Source organism: Haematobia irritans, chromosome 4, assembly GCF_050003625.1.
Source record: "Haematobia irritans isolate KBUSLIRL chromosome 4, ASM5000362v1, whole genome shotgun sequence".
Lineage (NCBI taxonomy): Eukaryota > Metazoa > Arthropoda > Insecta > Diptera > Muscidae > Haematobia > Haematobia irritans.
In genome coordinates this window covers 34,178,201-34,197,550 of record NC_134400.1, presented here as the reverse complement: position 1 = coordinate 34,197,550, position 19,350 = coordinate 34,178,201, and the positions used below count along the sequence as shown (strand labels likewise).

The window sequence follows — 19,350 nt, the reverse complement described above, 5'->3', positions numbered from 1 at the left end:
AGTTGCATGCATACACAAAACAGGGTTTGCTATATTTTTTTATTTTTTATTTACTTATTTCATTTTTCTCAAAATTGTATTTTGATAAAAAAAAATTTCGTCAAATTTTTATTTCTATAGAAATTTTTCTCAAAAGTTTATTTTTACAGAAAATTTTCTCAAAATTTTATTTCTATATAAAATGTTAAATTTTATTTCTATAGCAAATGCTTACCAACATTTTATTTCAAAATTTTATTTCTACAGAAAATGTTCGTCAAAATTTTATTTCTATAGAAAATTTACTCAAAAGTTTATTTTTACAGAAAATTTTCTCAAAATGTTATTTCCATAACATAGAAAGTTTTGTCAAAATTTTATTTGTATATAAAATTGTTTCAAAATTTTATTTCTATGGAAAATTTTGTCAAAATTTTATTTCACCCAAAAAAAAAAAGTTAATTTAATTTTAATTATTTTATGCACACAAAAAAGTTTTGAAATATTTTTATTTATTTATTTGTCTCAAAAGTGTATTTCTATAGAAAATTTTCGTCAAAATTGTATTACTATAGAAAATTTTGCCCGAGATTTTATTTCTATAGAAAATTTTGTCCAACATTTTATTTCCTTAACCCTGGACAGTCACCCTTATTTTTTGTACACTAACGTCATCCTTCGTCATTTTGACTACGGCTTATTTCAAGATGCTATAATTTGCACTGTGAGCAAAAATGTGAACCAAAATTGAATTTATTTTCTTATTCATTTTGTTTTTAATTAGAATACAACAAAAATTCATAAAATATTTGCATTTGTATAACTTAAATTTATCATTTCCCAATCGACTAAAATGCATTTTAGATCGAAAATGAAATTACGCGTCGTCATTTTGACGAAGGATGACTGTCCAGGGTTAAAAGTTTTTGTCAAAATTTTATTTCTTTAAAAAATATTGTTAACATTTCATTTCCATAGAAAATTTTCTCAAAATTTTGTTTCTATAGAAAATTTTCGTCAAAATTTTATTTCTATAGAAAATGTTATTTCTATAGGAACTTTTTAAAAAAAATATTTCTATAGAAAATGTTGTGAAAATTTTATTTCTATAGAAAATTTTCTCAAAATTTTGTTTCTATAGAAAATTCTGTCAAAATTTTATTTCTATAGAAACTTTTCTCAAATAGATAATATTCATCAAAATTTTATTTCTATAGAAAATTTTGTTCAAAATTTTATTTGTATAGAAGATATTGTCAACATTTTATATATATAGAAAATTTTGTCAACATTTTATTTCCTTAAAAAATTTTGTCAAAATTTTATTTCTTTAAAAAATGTTGTTAACATTTTATTTCCATAGAAAATTTTCTCAAAATTTTGTTTCCATAGAAAATTTTCTCAAAATTTTTTTCCTACAGAAAATTTTCATCCAAATTTTATTTCTATAGAAAATGTTATTTCTATAGAAACTTAAAAAAAAAATATTTCTATAGAAAATGTGAAAATTTTATTTCTATAGAAAATTTTCGTCAAAATTTTATTTCTATGGATAAATTTCGTCAAAATGTTATTTCTGTAGAAAATTTTCGTCAAAATTTTATTTCTATAGAAAATTTTGCCCGAAATTTTATTTCTATAGAAAATTTTGTCCAAAATTTTATATCTATAAAAAAATTTTGTCAACATTTTATTTCCTTAAAAATTTTTGTTAACATTTCATTTCCATAGAAATTTTATTTGTATAGAAGATATTGTCAACATTTTATATATATAGAAAATTTTGTCAACATTTTATTTCCTTAAAAAATTTTGTCAAAATTTTATTTCTTTAAAAAATTTTGTTAACATTTTATTTCCATAGAAAATTTTCTCAAAAATTTTTCCTATAGAAAATGTTCATCCAAATTTTATTTCTATAGAAAATGTTATTTCTATAGAAACTTAAACAAAAAATATTTCTATAGAAAATGTGAAAATTTTATTTCTATGGATAAATTTCGTCAAAATGTTATTTCTGTAGAAAATTTTCGTCAAAATTTTATTTCTATAGAAAATTTTGCCCGAAATTTTATTTCTGTACAAAATTTTGTACAAAATTTTATATCTATAAAAAATTTTGTCAACATTTTATTTCCTTAAAAAATGTTGGCAAAATTTTATTTCTTTAAAAAATTTTGTTAACATTTCATTTCCATAGAAAATTTTCTCAAAATTTTGTTTCTATAGAAAATTTTCGTCAAAATTTTATTTCTATAGAAAATGTTGTGAAAATTTTATTTCTATAGAAAATGTTCTCAAAATTTTGTTTCTATAGAAAATTCTGTCAAAATTTTATTTCTATAGAAACTTTTCTCAAATAGAAAATTTTCATCAAAATTTTATTTCTATAGAAAATTTTGTCCAAAATTTTATTTCTATAGAAAATTTTGTCCAAAATTTTATTTCTATAGAAAATTTTGTTCAAAATTTTATTTGTATAGAAAATTTTGTTCAAAATTTTATTTGTATAGAAGATATTGTCAACAGTTTATATATATAGAAAATTTTGTCAACATTTTATTTCCTTAAAAAAATTTGTCAAAATTTAATTTCATTAAAAAATTTTGTTAACATTTTATTTCCATAGAAAATTTTCTCAAAATTGTGTTTCCATAGAAAATTTTCTCAAAATTTTGTTGCTATAGAAAATGTTCTCAAAATTTTGTTTCTATAGAAAATTTTCGTCCAAATTTTATTTCTATAGAAAATGTTATTTCTATAGAAACTTAAAAAAAAAAATATTTCTATAGAAAATATTTCTATGAAAATTTTATTTCTATAGAAAACTTTCGTCAAAATTTTATTTCTATAGAAAATTTTGCCCGAAATTTTATTTCTATAGAAAATCTTGTTCAAAATTTTATATCTATAAAAAATTTTGTCAACATTTTATTTCCTTAAAAAATTTTGTCAAAATTTTATTTCTTTAAAATTTTTTTTTAAATCTTATTTCCATAGAAAATGTTCTCAAAATTTTGTTTCCATAGAAAATTTTGTTTCTATAGAAAATTTTCGTCAAAATTTTATTTCTATAGAAAATGTTCTTTCTATAGAAACTTTTTAAAAGAATTATTTCTATAGAAAATGTTGTGAAAATTTTATTTCTATAGAAAATTTTCTCAAAATTTTGTTTCTATAGAAACTTTTCTCAGATAGAAAATTTTTTCCAAAATTTTATTTCTATAGAAAATTTTGTTCAAAATTTTATTTGTATAGAAAATATTGTCAAAATTTTATATATATAGAAAATTTTGTCAAAATTTTATATATATAGAAAATTTTGTCAAAATTTTATATATATAGAAAATTTTGTCAAAAATTTATTTCTATAGAAAATTTTGTCAAAAATTTATTTCCATAGAAATTTTCTCAAAATTGTATTTCTATAGAAAATTTTGTCCGAAATTTTATTTCTATAAAAATTTTCTCAAAATTTTTTTTTGTATAAAAAAATTCGTCTAAAATTGTATTTCTATAGAAAATTTTGTCGGAAATGTTATTTCTATATAAATTTTCTCAAAATTTTTTTTGTATAAAAAGTTCGTCTAAAATTATATTTCTATACAAAATGTTTACCAAAATTGTATTTCTATAGAACATTTCTACCAAAAATTTTATTTCTATAGAAAATTTTCGTCAACATTTTATTTCTATAGGAAAATTTATCAAAAATTTATTTCTATAGAAAATTTTGTCAAAATTTTATATCTCTCAAAATCTTATTTCTATAGAAAATTTTCGTCAAAATTTTGTATCTATAAAAAAATTTCTTAAAATTTTATTTCTATAGAAATTCTTTCAAAATTTTATTTCTGTAGAAAATTTTCTCAAAATTTTATTTTTATAGAAAATTTTCGTCAAAATTTTTATTTCTATAGAATTTCTCAAAATGTTATTTCTATAGAAATTTTTGATAAATTTTTATTTCACCCCAAAAAATAATTTAATTTAATTTTAATTAATTTATATAAATTAATTATCTATTGTTTCATTGTTTTTACCAACCTTTTATGTATTTTTTCCTAAGTATGTAGCTTGGTGTTATTCACTTGACAACAATCTGCATTTGCTCGACTCTCTTATAGTTTTGTTGTGAGAAATTCTTCAATGCCAGCTCATTAAACAAATGACGCCTTTACCGTTTAACGTTTACAACGAAATAAGTATTATGAGGAAGAGCTAAATTGACAATGTACATAATAGCCTAAAACCCATCTATTTTATCTAATGTGACAACCGACCACACAGATGATTAGAGGCAATATATATCCCAGCAAAACTTATGAAATAAATTACTACGTAGGAAAAATAATGGTCCATGTCATTTTCTAACCACCTCTAAATATAACCCAATATAAAAATAAATAAGAAAAATTTAATGATTATTTTTTCTAATAATAACTCGTATATTCCTAGTGAATCAGATTTATTATTTTTAATTGTTTGCAAGATTTGATAGTGAAAAAAAACACCTAAATATTGCCTTGTTCATCTCACTGTGCCGATGACATGCACAACGATGTCCAAAGTTGTTTAACATGCACCGAGAACAATTTTTCAACGATCACTATTGACGTAACTCATTCTCTAATGATCAATTGTGTATGAATGCCGACAAATGTCTGCGCCGTAGTGTTTGCCAGGTAAGGTGGGTGTAGGGGATTGGATTTGTCAAACATGGTATGGTAATGTGCCCATCTCTTCTCCTTTCTCTCTTACTGTTACTCACCTCATCATAGTGAGTGAGCTTAGACCAGATGACCAGTGAGAGAAGAGTATAATAGAGGAAGCAAACAATATACAAACAGGAACAGCAAGCAACCATATAAAAAAGGTAAAAACAATTAAAATTGTAACAGCTGTTTTTAATCCATAACTTATCTGTGTTCTGTTTTGTTTTGTTTTTGTTTTTTTTTGTAGAAACAAACTGTTTATTATTATTTATATACTTTTTTTCTTTAATACACAGACTCGTATTGTGTTTCTAGCTTTTGGTATATACAGTTGTGTTTCTCTCCATTGATTTGTACGATTATGCACTTTGCATGCTGAATGTAATGTGTGACTGTGTGTGTGTGTCAAGTTCAACAATGAATAATTGATTCTGAAACAATTAATAAATAAACTATGGATTACAGCAACTATGACACTACGAACGAGTGGCAGGTTGATTATTTATTTCATTGTGGCTGAATGTAAACAGCCCCAAAAGCAATTCCGCATTGTATACGAGTATTATGTATGAATGCAATATTTTATGCATTTAGTATTTTAGTTCTCTCAAAATTAATGATCATCACCCTATTGCTTTCAAACTGTATTTTGCAAAATGTCAACCATTCGTACTCTTACCAGGGATGATAAATGGCATGGTTGAAATGGTACTAAATAAAGTTGAAAAAGTACTTTTCTAACTTAAATGGTATGTTTTCCTACTTAAAACTTAAAGGGCTATTGTTCAATATTTTTGTAATGAAAGAGAGCCATTTGGATAATGTGGTTGCCATAAAAACTTTTGCCTTCTACCGATAACAAATTTGCCTTTTATCGGTTATCTTGGGCTAAAATGGGACCTAAATATGTACTGAAAATTTGATGAAATATGCAAGTGAAAGAAACGATGAATACTTAACATTAGACTGGCTCGACTGCGCTGCCTCCAGATTCTACGTCGAACGGACTGATGTTTATATTCTAATTTAGGAACATAAAGAACTTTAAAAAGGGTTACAAATACTACACCTGCGTGGTTTTTGTACCTTTTTAAGTAACTTCTTAATGTAGATTCTTTACTCAAAAAGTACCAAAATAGAACAAAAGAGGGGAATCTCCATGCGACCGAAATTTGTGCCTTCCCTGTCCTTATGAAGCTCTCATAGGGGTAATCATTGCTCGAACAAAACCCTCGACAGCAAAATTCCTTCATACCATCCTCATATACCTGTTGCCAGTACAAATAAAAATAAATATTTCAGGATGACAAGTTATTAATTGCACCACTATGGCCACAAATCTTATATCATCATACCATTCATAAGAGTTGTCTATACTATAGCTATGAAGAAGAATATTTATTGTTTCTTGTTCGCCTCTCAAATCCAAACAACAACAAAGTCGACTAGATAATTAAACAAGAAAATTATGACATCAATGTGCTAAATATTCGCAATGTTCTTTAATAATATTGGCATAGAGTTTGCCCAGCTCAGTCCCCACCATTACTAAACCAACAAAGTTGTGTCCTTGTTCAATATTAATTAAAAAAAAATAAAACAACAAATACTTCAGAACTTTATTCACCCCCACCGCATAAAGAAAGAATAATGGACTTATTCCTGTGAATGTCAGCAATTAAAAAATGTATAGACGCTGTATCACTTAGTCCATGTTTAAGTGCATAAAAGGGAAATTAAAACTGGGGAACTTTTAACCTGCACAGACTATATGCAGAAGGGTAACGAAATGAGGTCATATAGTGGACGACATGGACGACAAATGGAAGTCATGCAAAATGAATTAACAAAAGGAATGTTCGTGACGACAAGGATGGCACAAAAGAGTTAGTGCCAGTTGGCTTATGGTCCTTGGATCATCAAAGGGTCATAATCGAAATAGAAACGGGATCATGGTCCAAACGTCATTTTGACATGACTTTCAAACAAAATAGAGATTGGGTTCAATTCCTGCTTCGACTGAACACCAAAAAGTTTTTCACCGGTGGATTATCCCACCTCAGTAATGCTGGTGACATTTCTGAGGGTTTCAAAGCTTCTCTAAGTGGTTTCACTGGAATGTGGAACGCCGTTCGGACTCGGCTATAAAAAGGAGGTCCCTTGTCATTGAGCTTAACATGGAATCGGGCAGCACTCAGTGATAAGAGAGAAGTTCACCAATGTGGTATTACACTGTACTGAAAAGTCGAAGTGAGCCCGATACATCGGACTGCCACCTAACCTAACCTAACCTATACCATCTGTGCCAGATTTCATCAAAATTTTATTTCTATAGATTTTTTAATTTTATTTCCGTAAAAACTTCTCGCCAAAATTTTATTTCTATAGAAAATTTTTGGCACAATTTTATTTTTATAAAAAATTTTGTCAAAATTTTATTTCTGTAAAATATTTTCGTCACAATTTCATTTCTACAGAAAATTTCCGGAAAATTTTATTTCTATACAAAATGTTGTCAAAATTTTATTTCAATAGGAAATTTTGTAAAAATTTTATTTCAATAGAAAATTTTCGTCAAAATTTTATTTCAATAGAAAATTTTGTCAAAAATTTATTTCTATAGAAAGTTTTATCGAAACTTTATTTCTATAGAAAATTTCCGTCAACATTTTATTTCTATAGAACATTTTGCCAAATTTGTTTTATATAGAAAATTTTTAACAATTTGATTTCTATAGAAAATTTTTGGCACAATTTTATTTTTATAAAAAATTTTGGCAAAATTTTATTTCTATAGAACATTTTCTCAAAATTTTATTTCTATAGAAAATTTTTTCAAAATTTTATTTCTATAGAAAGCTTTTTAAAAATTTTATTTCTATAGAAAATTTTTTCAAAAATTTTTTTTTTTTTTTTAATTTTATTTTTCTATATTTATTTTCCCAAAATTTCGTTTCTATATAAAATTTTCTCAAACTCTTATTTCTATAGAAATTTTTTCTCAAAATTTTATTTCTATAGAAAAATTTGTCAAAAATTCTATTTCCATAGAAAATTTTGCCATAATTTTTTTTCTATAGAAAATTTTGTCAAAATTTTATTTCCTTAGAAAATTTTCTCAGAATTTTATTTCTAAAGAAAATTTTTTCAATATTGTATTTTTTAATTTTATTTTTATATAATTTTTTTCCCAAAATTTTGTTTCTATAGAAAAGTTGCTCAAAATTTTATTTCTATAGAAAATTTTCTCAAAATTTTATATCTATAGAAAATTTTCTCAAAATTTTATTTCTATAGAAAATTTTGTCAAAATTTTATTTCTATAGAAAATTTTTGGCACAATTTTATTTTTATAGAACATTTCCGGAAATTTTTATTTCTATAGGAAATTTTCATCAAAATTTTATTTCAATAGAACATTTTGTCAAAATTTTATTTCAATAGAAAATTTTCGTCAAAATTTTATTTCAATAGAAAATTTTGTCAAAAATTTATTTCTACAGAAAATTTTATCGAAACTTTATTTCTATAGAAAATTTCCGTCGACATTTTATTTCTATAGAAAATTTTGCCAAATTTGTTATATATAGAAAATTTTTAACAATTTGATTTCTATAGAAAAATTTGGCAAAATGTTAATTCTATAGAAAATTTTGGCAAAATTTTATTTCTGTAGAATATTTTCTCCAAATTTTATTTCTATAGAAAATTTTCTCAAAATTTTATTTCTATAGAAAATTTTTTCAAAATTTTATTTCTATAGAAAATTTTGTCAAAATTTTATTTCAATGGAAAATTTTCGTCAAAATTTTATTACAATAGAAAATTTTGTCAAAAATTTATTTCTATAGAAAATTTTATCGAAATATAGAAAATTTTTAACAATTTGATGTCTATAGAAAATTTTGGCACAACTTTATTTCTATAGAAAATTTTCTCAAAATTTTATTTCTATAGAATATTTTGGCAAAATTTTATTTCTATAGAAAATTTTCTCAAAATTTTATTTCTATAGAAAATTTTTTCAAAATTTTATTTCTATAGAAAATTTTTTCAAAATTTTATTTCTATAGAAAATTTTTTCAAAATTGTATTTTTTTTTTAAATTTTATTTTACTATAATTTTTTCCCAAAATTTCGTTTCTATATAAAATTTTCTCAAACTTTTATTTCTATAGAAAATTTTCTCAAAATTTTATTTCTATAGAATATTTTGGCAAAATTCTATTTCCATAGAAAATTTTGCCATAATTTTATTTCTATAGAAAATTTTGTCAAAATTTTATTTCCTTAGACATTTTTCTCAGAATTTTATTTCTATAGAAAATTTTTTCAAAATTGTATATTTTTTTTTAATTGTACTTTTATATAATATTTTCCCCAAAAATTTCGTTTCTATAGAAAATTCGCTCAAAATTGTATTTAGAAAATGTTGGCAAAATTTTTTTCTATAGAACATTTTCTCAAAATTTTATTTCAATAGAAAATTTTCTCAAACTTTTATTTCTATAGAAATTTTTTGTCAAAATTTTATTTCTATAGAAAAGTTTGTCAAAATTTTATATCTATAGAAAATTTTCTCAAAATTTTATTTCTATAGAAAATTTTCTCAAAATTTTATTTCTTTAGAAAATTTTGGCAAAATGTTATTTCTATAGAATATTTTCTCAAAATTTTATTTCTATAGAGTATTTTCTCAAAATTTTATTTCTATAGAAAATTTTCTCAAAATTTTATTTTTACACAGAAAAAAAATTTCACGAAAATTTTTCCAATTAAAATCTTAATTGAGTTTTAAAAAATACTCAATTAAAAATTTAATTGATTCAACAAATTTTTTAATTGAAATAAAAATCAATCACACAAATTAATAGTATCAATTAAATATTTAATTGGATCAATTAATTTTTTAATTGACTGTCAATTAATTTTTTAATTGATACTATCAATTCTGTGATTGAAGACATTTCAATTAAAAAATTAATTGGATCAATTAATTTCGTGATTGAATCAGAAATTTTTTTTTGTGTGTATAGAAATTTTTTTCAAAATTTTATTTCTATAGAAAATTTTTTCAAAATTGTATTTTTTTTAAATTTTTTTTTCCCAAAATTTCGTTTCTATATAAAATTTTCTCAAACTTTTATTTCTATGGAAAATTTTGTCAAAATTTTATTTCTGTAGAATATTTTGTCAAAATTTTATTTGTCTAGAAAATTTAGTCAAAAATTTAATTTCTATAAAAAATTTTGTCAAAATTTTATTTGTATAAAAAATTTTGTCAACATTTTATTTCTATAGAAACTTTTTGATCCAGTATAGAAAATATATCTTTGAGGATAGACATTTTTTTTTTATAATTCATTTTTATTTTTATCAATACATTGTATGTGGCGAAAGCCTTCAAATGTTAAATGGTGAAACATAACTGACGTGGCATTACTTAATATTTTATGGAGGACATTACCATGAACTTTGTTTATTACACAAAAAGTGTTAGTCCTTTTTTGTGAATGTGATTGTTTGATTGCTTTCGTATGTGAAAATATTTTAGCAATACCTGCCATTTTAGCCCTGCTCACTAAAACTATGAAGTGACAGTGACATTGACACAATACCAGGATATTTGGCGTTATTTCGATTTTTTTTTTGTATTTTTTGACAGATGTCAATTCTATCTCATATAATATATGTAGCTATTGTGAATCTATAGTACTTTCTTCTAGGCTTTTATTTGACATATGGACATATATGCACATATTTCTATATCCGTGTATGTGTAAAAAAAATTCTTGATTTCTCATATTAAAAATACTCAATATACAATGTTTTGTATTTGTTCAAGTTGTGGTAAACTCAAATCATACGATTTATTTAATTTTAATACAACCATGACTCATACCCTTTCCATTTGAAGCAGTGATTGTGGTGGGCTGTCACTTGGTGTTTGTGGTACGTGCCTTTTTTTGTGTAAAAAAAAGCTTTAAATCGACGTTGTATTTGTTTTTTTTTTTTTTTTTTTTTTTTTTTAATACAGTATTGTATTTTTTAAACGTTCTGTTCGTAAATAGTTGATTTATTTTGTTTTTTTGTTTTGCTTTTTAGTCCCCCTTTATTGTTGTTTTTGATATGAAAAAATTTTCATATGATTATTATGGCTGGTTTTTGGAATATCGACTGCGTTTTCAAGTTTGGCTTATAGCTAAGGAAATGGTCATGGTATAACAATCACAGAAGCTCAAGTGCCTGACAGAGTCAATGAATCATTTTACGGTTCATTTACAAAAATTCCCATTAACTTAGTTGGATCATTTTTGTTACTTTATTCATTTTTTTTTTTTCGTTGTGAATTTCGAAAGCTTCTTCCCTCTTTTTTGTGAATTCATATGAAATATTTGTGATTGATTGAAAATTGTCAATTTCCCTCTTGATGTCACATAGGTTGTAAAATTTCAGATTCATAACATTTCTTCTTCGAAAGAAATTTGTTCGCTTACGGGGAAAATTCCAAGAAAGTTGGAAAGAACGATTTGCCTCATCCTCAAAAACAAGAAAAAAAGGAAGAAAAAAAAAACAAATAAAAATTATAAGTCTTATATTTATTTCTATTGGTTTCTTTAGAAATACAATTTTGAAGAAAATTTCATATAAAAAAAACTTTGAGAAAAAATTTGTAAAGAAATAACATTTTGAAGAAAAATTTCTATAGAAATAAAATTTTGACATAATTTTCTATAGAAATAAAATTTTGTTAAAATTTTCTATAGAAATAAAATTTTGACAAAATTTTCTAAAGAAATAAAATTTTGACATAATTTTCTATACACACAAAAAAATTTCACGAAAATTTTTCCAATTAAAATTTTAATTGAGTTTTAAAAAATATTCAATTAAAAATTTAATTTATTCTACAAATTTTTTAATTGAAACAAAAATCAATCACAAAAATAATAGTATCAATTAAATTTTTAATTGGATCAATTAACTTTTTGATTGACCTTCAATTAATTTTTTAATTGATACTATCATTTCTGTGATTGAAGACATTTCAATTAAAAATTAATTGGATCAATTAATTTCGTGATTGAATCAGAAAAAAATTTGTTTGTGTGTAGAAATCAAATATTGTTAAAATTTTCTATAGAAATAAAATTTTTACAAAATTTTCGATAGAAATAAAATTTTGACATAATTTTCTATAGAAATAAAATTTTGTTAAAAATTTTCCATAGAAATAAAATTTTGACAAAATTTTCGATAGAAATAAAATGTTGACAAAATTTTCTATAGAAATAAAATTTTGTTAAGATTTTCTATAGAAATAAAATTTTGACATAATTGTCTATAGAAATAAAATTTTGACAAAATTTTCTATATAAATAATTGTCTATTGAAATAAAATTTTGTTAAAATTTTCTATAGAAATAAAACCTTGTCAAAATTTTCGATAGAAATAAAATGTTGACAAATTTTCTATAGAAATAAAATGTTGACAAAGTTTTCTATAGAAATAAAATTTTGTTAAAATTTTCTATAGAAATAAAATTTTGTTAAAATTTTCTATAGAAATAAAATTTTGTTAACATTTTGTATAGAAATAACATTTTGAAAAAAAATTTCTATAAAAATAAAATTTGGACAAAATTTTCTATAGAAATAAAATTTTGACAAAATTTATTATAGATATAAAATTTTCTATAGATATAAATTTTTGAAAAATTTTGAAATAAAAATTCCTTTGAAATAAAATTTTGCCAAAAATTTTCTATAGAATTAAAATTTTGATAAAATTTTCCATAGAAATAACATTTTGAAAAAATGTTCTATGGAGAAAAAAAATTGATAAAATTGTCTATAGAAATAAAATTGTGACAATATTTTATATAGAAATAAAATTTTGCCATAAATTTCTTTAGAAATACAATCTTGAGAAAAATTTTTTATAGAAATAAAATTTTGAGAAAATATTCAATAGAAACAAAATTTTTACAAAATTTATTATAGAAATAAAATTTTTACAAAATTTTCTATAGATATATATTTTTGACAAAATTTGAGATAAAATTTCTATAGAAATAAAATTTTGTTAAGGTTTTCTATAGAAATAAAATTTTGTTAAAATTTTCTAAAGAAATAAAATTTTCACAAAATTTTCTATAGAAATAAAATTTTGACAAAATTTTCCATAGAATTAAAATTTTGACAAAATTTTCCATAGAAATAAAATTTTGTTAAAATTTTCTACAGAAATAAAATTTTGTTAAAATTTTGTATAGAAATAACATTTCGAAAAAAAAATCTCTAAAAATAAAATTTGAACAAAATTTTCTATGGAAATAAAATTTTGACAAAATTTATTAGATATAAAATTTTTACAAAATTTTCTATACATATAAATTTTTGAAAAAATTTGAAATAAAATTTCTATAGAAATAACATTTTTCCAAAAATTTTCTATAGAAATAACGTTTTGAAAAAATGTTCTATGGAGAAAAAAAAATTGATAAAATTCTCTATAGAAATAAAATTTTGACAATATTTATAAAATGTTGCCATAAATTTCTTTAGAAATACAATCTTGAGAAAAAATTTTTATAGAAATAAAATTTTGAGAAAATATTCAATAGAAACAAAATTTTTACAAAATTTATTATAGAAATAAAATTTTTACAAAATTTTCTATAAATATATATTTTCGACAAAATTTGAGATAAAATTTCTATAGAAATAAAATTTTGTTAAAATTTTCTATAGAAATAAAATTTTGTTAAAATTTTCTATAGAAATAAAATTTTGTTAAAATTTTCTATAGAAATAAAATTTTGACAAAATTTTCTATAGAAATAAAATTTTGACAAAATTTTCCATAGTAATAAAATTTTGAAAAATTTTCCATAGAAATAAAATGTTGTTAAAATGTTCTACAGAAATTTTCTTAAAATTTTGTATAGAAATAACATTTTGAAAAAAAAATCTATAAAAATAAAAGTTGGACAAAATTTTCTATGGAAATAAAATTTTGACAAAATTTATTATAGATATAAAATTTTTACAAAATTTTCTATACATACACATTTTTGAAAAAAATTTGAAATAAAATTTCTATAGAAATAAAATTTTGCCAAAAATTTTCTATAGAAATAAAATTTTGACAAAATTTTCTATAGAAATAACGTTTTGAAAAATGTTCTATGGAGAAAAAAAATTGATAAAATTGTCTATAGAAATAAAATTTTGACAATATTTATAAAATTTTGCCATAAATTTCTTTAGAAATACAATCTTGAGAAAAAATTTTTTATAGAAATAACATTTTAAGAAAATATTCAATAGAAACAAAATTTTTACAAAATTTATTATAGAAATAAAATTTTTACAAAATTTTCTATAGATATAAATTTTTGACAAAATTTGAAATAAAATGTCTATAGAAATAAAATTTTGCCAAAATTTTTCTATAGAAATAAAATTTTGCCAAAATTTTTCTATAGAAATAAAATTTTGACAAAGTTTTCTCTATAAATACAATTTTGCCAAAAATGTTCTATAGAAATAAAATTTTGCGAAAATTTTCTATAGAGATAAAATTTTGACGAAAATTTTCTATAAAAATAAAATTTTGACAAAATTTTCTATAGAAATAAAATTTTGACAAAATTTTCCATAGAAATAAAATTTTGTTAAGATGTTCTATAGAAATCACATTTTGTTAAAATTTTCTATAGAAATAAAAGTTTGACAAAATTTTCTCTAGAAATAAAATTTTGCCAAAAATTTTCTATAGAAATAAAATTTTGTTAAAATTTTCTATTGAAATAAAATTTTGATTAAATTTTCTCTAGAAATAAAATTTTGCCAAAAATGTTCTATAGAAATAAAATTTTGTTAAAATTTTCTATAGAAATAAAATTTTGACAAAATTTTCCATAGAAATAAAATTATGTTAAAATGTTTTATAGAAATAAAATTTTGACAAAATTTTCCATAGAAATAAAATTATGTTAAAATGTTCTATAGAAATAAAATTTTGACAAAATTTTCCATAGAAATAAAATGTTGATAAGATATTCTATAGAAACCAAATTCTGTTAAAATTTTCTATTGAAATAAAATCTATCTCTTTGCTAAATTCCTTGATGCAAAATTAAAAAATTCGAAAAAATCTTCACATCAAACTTCTATTTATTTTTATTATGGAATTTTACTTGAAAAAAAATGTAAAATAATTAAATAATAATTTAATACATCAACCGAATAACCCCCATAGATATATATTCCATTATACTTGCGGCACTAATTTCTTATTTGATTTCAATTCCAATTTAGCCTGAATTCTACCTTCAACTCGAGTGATTTTCTCAAATATATAGGAGAACTCTATGTGAATGGGAGCTTCCACATAGAAGGCCGGCATTTGTTCCATATCCCAACGATAATTACGAACATAATATGATATCTGTGGCTGGAAGGGACATTGACTGGGTATATTACTATAGCGATCCAGTGATTTACGTATCAAATTCATAAGGACAACTTGATTTTTCAATGCAAGAAATTCACAACCATTGATCGAAGTGAAATTCAGTAGGACAAATTGTGATTCTGGAGTATAGGGTGGCCGTTGCATACTAATCAAAATATCAAAATCAAAATGGGCGATTTGTTGTTCGAATGACAATTCCATTTGTAAATAACGTCGTCGAACATTACGGCTCAAATGACAGGCAAGTTTTTTCAATAGTTTTTTGGGAGATGATGAGGCGGCGGCAGCAGTGGCTGAAGAATTGTCATCATTAGATGCAGCTACAACAGCAATGCCATCATTTGTTGTACAAGAGAAACTTTCAAATATCAAATCAAAATCACGCTAACGGAACCATATACACACATACGGAAGAGGAAAATAATAAAAAGAGAAAGAGATTGAGATAGAGATAGAGATAGAGATTCACATTGAGAGAGAATATACAACAAATTATCAAGATTTACATCAAGAAAGTTCAAGTCACACACACTTAATAACACATATGGCACAACAGAAAACCCAACACCACCAACAACAACAAAAAGTATGTCAAAGTGTTTCACCTTTCCTATGAGATTATCTAGTGAATCGGCAGCCTTTGTCAGAGCACGGTTGATAGGGGAAAAGTCTAATAGCACAACTAATAACAGTAATTTACTAATGTTGAAATGTGCTTTGGAGGCGTTAAACATTGCGAATAGTTGGTCTTATGAAGAGATTGTGATAATATCTCAACTCCTACAGTGAAACTCTTAGGAAATTTATACTGAATTCTTTTTAGCTTTGCTTAATGGTTCAAGAAACGTAAGAACTCAAAATGGAACCACACAATACGATACGCTAAACTTGACTACATGGTGACCATAAAAGTTTTAACGAAACAAAAAGTAGAAAAAAACGAAAAGTTGTGGAACCTTAATGATTTAATAATGGTCGGTGAAAATACTTCAAGTATAAAAACAAATAAATAAAATTAGCCAATATCTCTTCTTTGGCATCAATTTCAATTAGTCAATAATCACAGCCTAACACTATGCGACAACCCGTCTCCATTGTGTATAAACACACACATACACACACTCTCACTCACCAATCGATTAAACAGCTGCTGCTAATGGCTGTATAATCAGCAGCAGTAGTATTAGCCTAAATGGATAAATCATTCAAAATATCATCATCATCATTGTCATATGGCTTGCCTATAATTGTGGTGTAATGAAAGAACTTCCTTTATCTCACACAACCAAGCTTGTTTGTTTGTGATTACGATAATTATAAATAAAATGTGAGCACAAAAAAATTACTGGCAATTTTATTGCGAACAAACAAAGTCAATCAGCAATAATATCATACGACTGACTTTCACATTAAGCTACAATGCTTATACTCAGAGAAATAAGGGGAACTAAAAATAATCAATCAATCATCACACTCATAAAAACGACAGATTTTCTTCATAACAACAAAAACATACTGAAAAACAAACAAAAAATAAAAAACATCACACTGAAAAAATAGAGCTTTATTTTTTTGCATTAGCATATCAACCACCCGTAATTAAAATGTTTACAAATTTTCACTGGATAACATTCCTTAACATTGAAAAGTTAATGAAGAAGCTAGTAGCAAAGAGAGAGCAATGTTAAAAGTACTCTCTCTCCCTCTTTTACTAATTTGGATTTTATATTAGCCAAAATAGTCAAACAAAAAATAAAATAATCCAAATTATTTTCGTCTATCAATAAAAAATTCAATTGATAATATTTCTTATTTAAAGATAATCGTTTATATATGTTAGTTTTGCAACTACATTTTAAGCAAATGTTGTACTCTGAGATTTTTCATATTTCTCTTATTTACTGCGAGTAAAGTAACGGGGAACACAACTGTTCTAATATAAAAGGCCTTTTGGAAGATCTCTCCTTTTGGGGAAGCAAGCAATAATAATAAAAGAACACCGATTGCCTTTTTGCTATTTACCCATGATATCTAATATATTCATAACTCTGCATTGAAAATGGGCCATAACATAAATATTGCTTCCATAACAAATCTATTGCATTCCATTTGTAGGCTTTGATTTTGATTTTAATTAAATCAACCAGCATAAAACATCAACCAATGCGACTAGAACAAACCAAAAACAAAATGACAATTCAGGGCCACAACACCTGAACTTGTTGGAAATTGGCCAACAGCAATATTTGGCTTTGAGGTAGACAAGAGAAAGGCAAAGATTGTCATAAATTTCTTGCTGTTACATTTGTAATTTATGAGATCCACACTAATGAGAAATGGTTTATAATCGAGAACATATGTGTACCCCACTCATAAACCAAGAGCAAGAGAAAATCAAACAAATTATACATAAAGGAATTATATGACAAAACAAATATAACTAAATTACAAAAAAATAGATGATATTTAATTAAATTCAATTCAATTAATTTGAAATAAAATTAAATTAAAAATAAACTAAAATATTCAAAATAAATTAAAGAAAATTTAATAATAAAATTTAGAGGGTCAATAGCCTCTCTTCCAAATGCTTCAATCCCTTCACCGGTCATGTCATGACCGTCAACGCGCAAATTCTCATATTGTGAAAGTACTTAACTGGCCTTGGGTAATATTTATGTTTATGTACCCAGTTCACTGTGGTTCTTCTCTGTAAAACGTGTTCAATTTCAAGTCACTGAACTATTAAGATTTCAAATCTGGAAATGAAATATAAACCTACAATCTATAAATGATGACTGAGTAAATGTGGTTGAGCGGTTTCAACGACACATTCAACGACAATTTGTTATTTTTATTTATTTATTTATTTTTTTTTTTTTATTTAAAAAATCTCAACCATATATTTTACGCTGAAAGTCAAGGTCATTTAATGGAGCAAGTCCCAAAAAAATTAAATAACAACAAAAAATAATACAATATTAGAAACTGAAACCGTAATTTATGAAAAAAAAATGCAAAGCTAAGCATTGTTCTTTCAAATTTAGAGCTTAAATTCTTTTGTATCGTGGCTTTGATACTGAACTGTTGTTTACTCAACATGGAGATGGTGATCAAGTAATTTTTATATGAGTGAGTTACTCTATTGTTAGTGGTGGCACGGCGGGTTACTGCCAGTCATTAAATAAAATATTAATGAAAATGATATGGTCATGAACCTCTGAATAATAAAAGTCCAATTGACAAGAGGGACAAATTACCTCCTTTTGTTCTAAGTCACTATATAAATCATCCCAACAAGCATTGGCCTTTTAAAAGTTCATTTAAGAACTATGATGACAAGCAGTTTTTTTCTTGTATTGTTTTTTTTTTTTTTTTTGCTCGGTCATAAAATCCAAAAATTTATGGTTCAATGTAATGATGTTAAAAAATACAGATTTTAACATAAATGACAAAAAAAAAAAATACCCACAAAAGTGGTGCAAGCGTAAATAAAAAAAAAAACTATTTTAGTGTAAAATCAGATAGCATGCACCTAAAGACAGACTAAATTATGTCGAGGAATTCTCTATACATTAATTGCCATTTTTAATTGAATTTAATTTTTAAAATTTTTACAAAGCTACACTGATATGTTTTAAATGCAAAAATATAATATTACTAAATTAGCATAAAATATTTGAAGCACATGTGTAACTTTTCCTAGACATAACATGTTTCGATGTAAACATATATTAATTTAGCAATTTCAAGTAAAAATAATTAGAGAGAAACAGGGAGAGTATAAAGATTTCTTTATCTAAAGATATTTCATTCTCAAGCAACGTTGCCACAATGAATTTTTAGTTTGGGTCATCATTTTTCCAAAATTCGTACCAGCGGATCATTTTTCCAAATTAAATTAATATAATTTAAAAGTTAACATTTTTCCAAAATTTTACTTCCATAGAAAATTTTGTCAAATTCTTATTTCTATAGAAAATGTTGTCAAAACTTATTTCTATAGAAAATCTTGTGAAAATTTTATTTCCATACAATTTTACTTCTATAGAAAATTTTGTCAAAATTTTATTTCTATAGAAAACCTTGTGAAAATTCTATATCCATAGAAAATTTTGTCAAAATTTATTTTTTTTAGGAAATTCTCTCAAAATTTCATTTCTTTAGGAAATT

At 23.3% G+C, this 19,350-nt stretch overlaps 2 protein-coding genes across 3 annotated transcripts in view; both read right to left on the bottom strand.

Moving 5' to 3' along the window:
• Positions 1–19,350, bottom strand: part of LOC142233030 (uncharacterized) — a 158,969-nt gene that overhangs the window by 53,398 nt on the left and 86,221 nt on the right. The window lies entirely within an intron of this gene.
• LOC142234914 (uncharacterized) lies at positions 14,859–15,645 on the bottom strand. Its single transcript, XM_075306120.1, has one exon. It carries the CDS (start codon positions 15,376–15,378, stop codon positions 14,974–14,976), a length of 405 nt encoding a protein of 134 aa, XP_075162235.1. The 5' UTR covers positions 15,379–15,645; the 3' UTR covers positions 14,859–14,973.